The sequence below is a fragment of the Gossypium hirsutum genome, chromosome A13 (genome assembly GCF_007990345.1).
Source record: "Gossypium hirsutum isolate 1008001.06 chromosome A13, Gossypium_hirsutum_v2.1, whole genome shotgun sequence".
In the NCBI taxonomy this organism is placed as follows: domain Eukaryota; kingdom Viridiplantae; phylum Streptophyta; class Magnoliopsida; order Malvales; family Malvaceae; genus Gossypium; species Gossypium hirsutum.
Window position 1 is genome coordinate 6268644 of NC_053436.1, and position 9431 is coordinate 6278074.

At 25.1% G+C, this 9431-nt stretch overlaps 1 protein-coding gene across 1 annotated transcript; it reads right to left on the reverse strand.

The window, feature by feature from the left end:
* Positions 1–4646: 4646 nt before the first annotated feature.
* LOC121212233 (uncharacterized) lies at positions 4647–5076 on the reverse strand. The gene has a single exon (XM_041084628.1). The coding sequence runs from the start codon at positions 4945–4947 to the stop codon at positions 4747–4749; it is 201 nt and encodes a 66-aa protein (XP_040940562.1). The 5' UTR covers positions 4948–5076; the 3' UTR covers positions 4647–4746.
* Positions 5077–9431: the final 4355 nt, after the last annotated feature.

Below are 9431 nucleotides of genomic sequence, written 5' to 3' on the forward strand. Positions count from 1 at the left end.
TAATTTGGTTTTTTACTTTTACAATAACATTAATTGGTTCAAATCCTTTATTATTTGGTTAAAATGATGACATGAATTTTTTTTAAAAACACTTTTCTAACGCAGAAAAATATATATTTCGATATAATAAGTTAGAATGCAAATTTTTTTTTAAAAAATCCAGCCTCAACATTTAATCAGAATAATTAGGGCTGACAACTATTTGGATTAACTAACCAAATTATATCAAATTAAAATATAATTACTAAATCCTAAATTTAAACATAACAGAAGGACCATAACCTTAATTTAACCTAAAATAATTTATCCCTACCTCAATCTTTTGCAATTTGATTTAGTAAAAAGTTTGATAGTTTTTTTTTACTCGAAACGAAGTAGGATAGAAAACTAATTTCTTAAAAAAATTTTGCCCAATTTAGCTCTCAAATTTGACACTTTTTCTTAAGCTTGTACGTAATATTTTTGAGGTCCAATTTGGTACCTGAACTTGACTATTTTTCCTAATTTGACACCTAATCTTTTCCTTGGTCGATTTGGCACTTGAACTTATCAAATGTTTTACAAATTACTCTAATATATTAACAATGTTATTTTTTATGAGGTAGCAAAAATAATAAATGTATGAACGGCATGCGACAGATGATATGATTTTTTTATATTTTATATGTTGAATTAATTTTAGTTTTATTTATTTAATTAATTGAAAATAATGAATTTCTTCTAATTTGAATTTTTAAAACTCTTTTTTTTTTCTTATTTAATATTAATTCTTTAAGCATAGCTTAATACCTATTTTTTTGAACATGACTTTCCACTAATACTGACAATATTTTTGTAGCATATAAAAAAAATAACACCATTAGTGTTTTGCATAATTTGTATAACATTTAATAAATTTAGGTACTAAATTAAACCTAAAAAAAACTTAGATACCAAATTAAGAAAAAAATGTCAACTTTAGGTATCAAATTTGACCCAAAAAATTTAAATACCAAAATTTTTAAAAAAATTTAAAATTATATATCAAATATTATATTAACCATATTTTAACGAGTCTAATATTTTACTCAAACTTCCGAAATCCCACCTTAAACTAGTAATAAATTAAGGAAAAAAAGATAGATTTAAAAAAAAAAAAAGTTTAAATTAGTCCTGAAAACCGGTCCGGTTGTTACCGTTCTAACTTTATTAATTGAACAAAAAATGACATTGACAAAATCATGACCTAAAATTAGAAAACCAAACACTGCCTTCATTTTTAGCTTTCATTCAATTAAATAACATAAAATAATGAAAAAAAAATATGTAATGAGATTAATTTATTAAATGGTAAATTTAAAAACGATGATTAAATTAAAGTTAAATTTACATTTTACTCATATAATTTTTAAAATTAAATATTAATCATTAATATTATCAAATTATTACATTATGATCACCCTTCAATTAATTGTTATGGGATAACGATAAATTAATATTATCATTTCTTTACCACATAGTTATTTTTAACTTGTTTACCTAATTTTGTAAAAACAAATTTACTTTTATTCCATAAATTTATATTAATATTTTATTTTATATATGTTAAAATATTTTCAATTAATTTTAGCTTTTGTTGGACACCGAAAGATGCTTTGTTTGAAGGACAAACACTACTACACTGCGCAGAAAATGTTGTTGATGGCTAAGCTTCCAAAATAAAAATGTAATTCGTGACTTACGGCGCTTGATTTGTTGAATTTAGACATGATAATGGTCGGGTTATCTATTCAGAGAGGTTCATTTGAAAAGTGATAAGATTTGAGTAAAAATGTAGATCCGTAAAATGGGTTTAAAAACAAGTCAAGCTTTAAGTAGGAGTTTTGGTCAGGGTTTAGCCTGAATAAATTGTTTTTGCTATCATTTTGTTGTCATATTATTATTATTTTATTGTTATCGTTTGGATATTGTATAACTTTTGTTTTATTGTTAATTTTGCTACTATTTTAGAGCCATTTACTTACTAAATTGCAACTATTTTAGTGTTATTTAAATATAATGACTTTTTTTAATGTATTTGTAATTTGTTGGGAAATATTTATTTTAATATTTTTAGTATATTTAATGTATTATATTTTTAAAACTTATTTCTATGTACTTAAAAAATGTAATACAGATGGGCTGAGTCGAGTTTAAATTTAATATTTTTAATCTAGATTGAGCTTAAATATAATTTTAGACCCATTTTGAATCAAGACTGAGTCTAAAAAATGAACTTACAAATTTATATATGCGTAATCCAAACCCACCTGTACAACTTATGACCAGGTCTAATTGAATATTTATATTATTGGCATTTTTTTATTTGAATTAAAATTTCAAAATTTAATCCAATAAACAAATAAATTCAAACTCGGTTGATTTAGCATATAAGAAACCCATGCATAGGAGCTCTATATCGATAAAAAGTAAACACTTTTGCCTCACCTAATTCAAAGTCAAATACCCACAATAAATTCCCTTTTGGCTGACATTAATCAGGAAATGATACATTTTCAACCCAAGTTTATATATTAAATGAAAATAATAACCTTGAAAAAGAACCCAAAACAATAATTACTAATTTTTTTAATTAATAGATTTAATACTAAATTATGCACAATGAGGATTGTATCATACAATTTTGTACTTCTTGACTAATTTAATATGTTTCGTTATTCTAAGTGGTTATTTTATTTTAGAGAATGAAAAATTCTTTATCCTTAATTTTTAGGTTCAATAATTTCTATATAATTTAAACATCACGATAAAAGCTTTTTCTATTTTTTTATTAACAGATTTATGTATAGAATTTCATTCGCCTCACGGTTAGAAATTAATGACTGGGTTTATCTACAAAGATTTTGAACTTGATAATAATGACTAAATTATATTTGGTCTTGTTTTTACTTTTCTAGTCATTCTAGATATAATTTTTAAATATTGAATCTTTCGTTATTTAAATCGTATATCTCCATCACTTGTAGTTATTTATCATTCAATGAATAACTAAAAAATGAATCACTAATTCAATTATAATCTTTTTTACTTTAGAGATAAGCAAAACATGCAAAGTCATACTTATTTTACTCTTTCTACCCATCAAGAGCAAGAAAAATATGTGTAATATAAATTTATTAAAAGATAATATGAAAATTAAAATGATCTTAGTTGAAATGATTTCTAAAGTTTTTAAAAGACAGGAGTGGACATTCTTATATTCTTGTAAATTTATTTTGAATATAATTTTACATATATAAATTATAAAAAAAAACTATTCTCATAATTATATTTATTTTAAGTTAGTGTTTAGTTGATTTGTTTAAGTTAGTGTTTAGTTGATTTGTTGTATTAATTATACTAATTATATGGGTTTGAAGGGTAAGGCTTAATCATATCTCATTTATTCTTGGGTGAGCAAAATTCGATTCGATTAAAAAATAAAAAAAAATTCAAATTTCGAGTTATTTGAATTATTCGAGTCGAGTTAAATTTTACGATTAGAATAACAAATTTATGTAAATACATTTTTGGTTCCTACCAATTTTGAAAATAAATAAATTGATTTCTCAACAAAAATTACAAAATAATTTTAAAAAAATTAAAAATATATTTTTAAAATATACACTTTTTAAATATATAAAGATAAATTAATTAACGATTCAAGTTTATCTATCTTATTAATTATTATTTTTGCTTTCAAAAAGTTTTCATATATATATGATTAAAATTTACTGGCTTTAACATGAAATTAGTTATACTATAACAAGATTTTAATTTGATATGTACAATATTTCATTTTACTCGGCTTGATTTTTAAAAAATTCAAATTGAGTTAAAGATGATAAAACAAGACTAGACCTATTCATGAATCGGGCCACCCAACTCAGTCTAAATGCCCGCTCAAAATTTGGGAGGATTTGGAGAAAAATATAGGCCGAAAAATGGGTTTGACAAAAAAAATAATACCCGTTTAAAAAAAATGCCGGGTCTCAAGTAAGGTATTCTTTGCTTAGGCCCGACCGAGCCCGAATTCACTAAAGGACAAAAAAGTATTTTTTTGTTTTTTAATATTATTTTCTTATTATTTTCTCCCTATTTTAGTATTATGTTGCTATTATTTTATTGTTATTGTTTGAATATTATATAAAACATATTTAATTGTTAATTTATTATTATTTTAGAGACATTTACTTGTTAAGTTGCAACTATATTAGTGATATTTAAGTATATATATATTTTAAAATTTATTTTCAATTTGTTGGGAAATATTTATTTTAATATTTTTAGTATTTTTGATGTATTATATATATAAAAAAATATAAAAAATAATATGGGCAAGCTGAGTCGAGCCTAATTTTTAACATTTTCATCCGATCAGGCTTGGACAAAATTTTAAGTCTATTTTTTGAGTCGAGCTGAGTCCGAGCCTAGCAAACAAGCTTAAATTTTTAGTTGAGCTCAACCCGGCCAATACACACATCTAAACAAGACACATCCCGTGGATTAAATAAAAAAAAAATTCACTTCCATCAAAAGCTCACTCATGGCACATATTTAAAATAAAACTTGATCAAAGTAAAACTTAATCCAAATTAAATCTTGTTAATTATGGAAGTAAAAATGGATAATCTAAAACTTGCTTCAAATTAAAGTATGTATTGATATACAAGCAAATGAAAAAAGGAAATCAAATTATAAATGAAGAAAAACGAAACGACCGCGTGGTTATGAAATGGAGCGCTTGCCTGGCTGATCGGCGACCTTCAAGGTCTTGTCGATAAGTTTCCTCGCCTTCCGGCTTCGGATCTCCACTTTAACGCTGGCGCTCTTGTCCATCTTTATGTACGGCTTATTCGGCTTTGACTTTTTCAGTGCCCTTACCTTTGACTTTATTGATTCCATCAAGCTCCCCAACTGGTTCGCCATTGATGAACCCCCCCCCCTCCCAATATAATCCAGAGGAAAATATTTTTTTGATAGAAAAAAGAACTGCTTGACTACAGTTTTTGCATTCTTTGCCTTGCCTTTTGGCTAAGACTACTACTGCTCCTTCTTCTTTTTAAGATTTTGATTTCTGGAGGTTAACAAGGATTTTATGCAGCTCTGTTTAGATAAATGGACTGGCTGTTGAATATAATTACAATATTGCCATTGGCTCAGTGTTTCTGGCTCACTTCTTCTAAAGAAAAAAGATTAAATACTAATAACAGTCCCTATATTTTATTAAGATTGTAGAATAATTCATGTACATGAATTTTAGGGGTTTGAAAGTTACGATCCAATTGATAACGATTTTTTATTGGAGAGATTATAATTTGGTTAAAATCGATTTAATGAATTCAATCGATTAATCAATTCGATTAACACTATAAAAGTCGCTCGGTTTAATTATAGTACGTAGCATAATAGTCGATTAAGTCAGTTAAATATAAAAACCCGGCGGACTTAATTATTTGAAAAAGCAAACCCGTCATCAAAATTAACAGAAAAAAGCTAATGATTGTTACCGATTAGATTTGCAATTCCCGAATCCACGAAGTACAAGGATTAAAATGATTCAAATTACGATATAAAGACTAATTTCATAATACAAGTAAAGTACAATGACCATTTGTGGAATTTAACCAAAAACTCTGGCGCCAGCGGCGTCGGTATTGTGTTTTTCGTCAACAAATCCAGTTAGTGATTTGTGTTTGTATACATAATTTTGTAGGTAAGGAAAATAAAACTAATCTAAAATAAAAGTAAACTGATCAAGGATAAGCTTAATTTAATATTTTATGTAAATAATTTTCAACATAATTTTATTTTTTTATAATAACATTTTATTGTTTATGCAGATAAGGAGATAATGAATACTACCCATGGTTTTATTTTTTTATTTTTTGTTTTCCTAACAATAATTATAAAGTTGAATATGGATCGAGTTTGTGTATGATATTAATATATTCTTAAAATATAAATTTAAAAAAAAATTGATATTTATAAATTGTTAACTTAATCTAGTTTTATATTTTTTCATATTATTTTATAAATATTTAAAAAATTATGTTATTAATATTCAAAATTTAATGAATTAATATATTTTAATAAAAAAAATTAATTTTTATGGCATATAAATTGTATAATATTTGAGACAACCTAATTTTTTTGTGAAGCTCGTTTCTTCTAATTTAACTATTTTTGCCCTCGCTTTCTAAACATTGGATGAAACTATAACTTAAACAAATAATTAGATGGTTGAACTTGTAACAAGTAATAACAACTATACTTAGTTTTCTTTTTTTGTTTTCTTTTCAAACAAAATCTATAAATCGAATCTCTATGTAGGGTAGATCTATCTATGGATTGGGTTCGCAAGGTCTGCTAAAAAATTGAGAGGATTTTGATAAAAATATAGATTCAAAAAATGGGCTTGAGAAAAAAATAAAGCTTGTTCCTCAAGTAAGGTTTTTTGGCCCAGGCCTAGCCCAACCCGAATTTGTAAAAATAAAAAATCTGTTGCTTTTCCACTGTTTTGTTGTCATTTTACTATTATGTTGCTATTATTTTGTTATTATTATTTGAATATTGTATAACTCTTGTTTTATTGTTAATTTTGTTATTATTTTAGAGACTTTTGCTTGTTAAATTACATCTATATTAGTGTTATTTAAGCATAAAAACTTTTTTAAATTTATTTTTAATTTGTTAGAAAATATTTATTTTAATGTTTTTAGTATTTTTAAGGTATTATGTTTATAAAAAAATTTTAATATGAGCGGACTAAATTAGGCATAAATTTTAACACTTTTATCCGAGTCAAGTTTGGATAAAATTTTAAATTCACTTTTTTTTAGATTAGACGTAAAATTTTATTATGAGGTTACCCAACCTGGCCATATACGTCTCTAGTGTAATAAGGTGAAAGCAACATTGAATAAGAAGGCTCAAATTTTGACTTTAGTGGGTTGGTAGTAGTTCTCCAATTCTCTAGCAATTTATATGGGGGATGGGACGTTGATTGACTATTGGAGAGGTTGTGAATCTTTTTACTTTCTTAGCACACAATTTTATTATTTCAATTTCACATTCATAAATATTTTAAGATAAATTTTAGATTTGAATTGTTTAGAGTTTAAATTGTTTAAATTTGAGACTTGAATTTTTAATAATCGGGTTATTATGGGTTTAAAATTTTTTATTAATAATGAGTATTTATTAATTAAACACATCGATATAAAAAATGTCAACTCTATCGATATTTACAAAAATAAAACAAAAAATAACTCTTAATTTTATACAGGATTCAAAGTGTACTTATGGTATTAATAATATATTTTATATTATTTAATGTGTAATGTTATATATAAATATTAATTTTAAGTAATTTTATATATGAAATTTTGATTTGATTTAATTTTTATAAATCACCAATGTTATTATTGATATAATAATATTTTACATGTATGTGTTGTATAGACAAATAAATATATTTATCTGAACCCCGTATGTTGGCCTGATGGCCAGGGTGTTGGTTGCCCTAGGTGTGGCCTGGGTTCGAGTCGTGCTAGTTGCATTATTGTTAGGGCTTTGTCCTCATCTTGTAATTCACCAAAAAAATAGTTATATTTATCAAATGTAAAAATAAATTAATACATTTATTTCTTTAAATATGTATAATTTAATGGGATAAATTGCAAAACTATACATGAACTTTAATTTTATGCAATTTTATACATAAAATTTCAATTTGATCCAAATCTCATAAATTATTAATACAATTGTTGATATATCATTATTTTAGTTTAGATATTGCATGTACAAATTGATGTATTTATCTCTTCAAATGTGTCTGATTAAATCAAAACTAAAGTTTGATACGTACACTTGAACCACAATCAAAGTTTCATGTGTATAGAGACAATAGAACCATTTCCCAATAAGTTACAGGAAAAGTAGAGAGTTCCATAAAAACATTAATTTTGATTCAATAGTAATACAATTGATTTTTTTATTAGATAAATATAATTATTAGTGTATATAATATATAGCCATAAAATAATATTATATGAATATCAGTGATAATAACTTGTAAAATTTGAATCAAATAAAAATTTAATGTATAAACAAAAAATTTCATATATTATATTACACATTTGACCAAATTTACTTATCCATTTGCTTTTAATAATATTATTTTCTTCTCATGTTGTATTTTCTTGGTTTTAAATCTTAAAAGTTTGGGGTTCTATTCTTTCATTTATTTTTTTTTCATCCTTTCTCAAGAGTTTTATTTCTCAAGCTTTAAATGATTTTTTCTTTTGCTTTATAACCATGAAATAAAGAGACATTCGAACATCAATGATGAGTGTAAGTTTAGGATTGGGGCTTACTTCGTAGTCAATGATAGAGTCAGGATGTTAATCTTAAAAAGGTCATGTTAAAATTAGATGTGCTACGTAAAAATATTGTTTTCCTATAACATATATTATGTATATTAATTATACTACAAAACATTAAATAAAAATTTTGTTTCACATTATATTTCCAAATATATAATCTCCACAACTTGCAAGTGGGGATGGCTACAAGGAGAAGAGATGAGGAAAATAGTGTGTGCGCCAAGAGTGGGGACGACTCTTTTTATATTTTAATTTTAAGAAGATTTTTCTTTTGTTTTCATCAAAAATAAATTTTTTAATATTATTTGGGAATGCCATAATATGTATATAAAGGGAGAAATTGAAAAACCTTACAACCCCAGTCTCTTCGATTTGAAAAGAAGATTGTTTTATGTTTGTTTGGTGAGTTTCAACAGTTTTTTGTGTGTGCGCTTTACATTTTTAATAACGTAAACAACTCATGTTTCTATTCATCTAACTTTCTTTTGCGAACAAGTCATATCACTACCAACGCATTAAGGGTGTGTTTGGTTGAATGAAAAAACGAAAGGATAAGAGAAAGGAAAGGAAAAATGAAAAGAAAATGAATTTTAAGTATACTTGGTAGAGAAAAAAAAGTGAGGAAAAATGAAAAAAGAGGGTAGATCATTTCCTATCCTAGTACATAAACATCAATCCTTCAATATTAGAATGACGAGAGGAGAGAAAATGTAAGAAATGTACATATTAGTTTAAAATTATGCATTTTTCAAATGTTTTATTTTCTTACCTCTCATTTTTCACCTATATCAAGCAATTGATGGAAAGAAAAAGTAATTTTCTTTCCATTTGTCCATCTCTCTTACTATGCACACTAATAAAAAGAAAAATTATATTTTTCATTCTTCTGTTTCCCTTCAATTTTTATCTTTCCAATTTTTTTTTTCACCCTACCAACCAAAACCTAAATGAGTTCCATCATTGATATTTGATCAAAATTAAGAGATAAATTGTAGTGGCAGATGGCCTTAGTGTGGCCACTAGGTT

Coding starts and splice junctions, on each gene's coding strand:
- LOC121212233 (XM_041084628.1), bottom strand. CDS start 4,947: ATGGCGAACCAGTTGGGGAGCTTGATGGAATCAATAAAGTCAAAGGTA.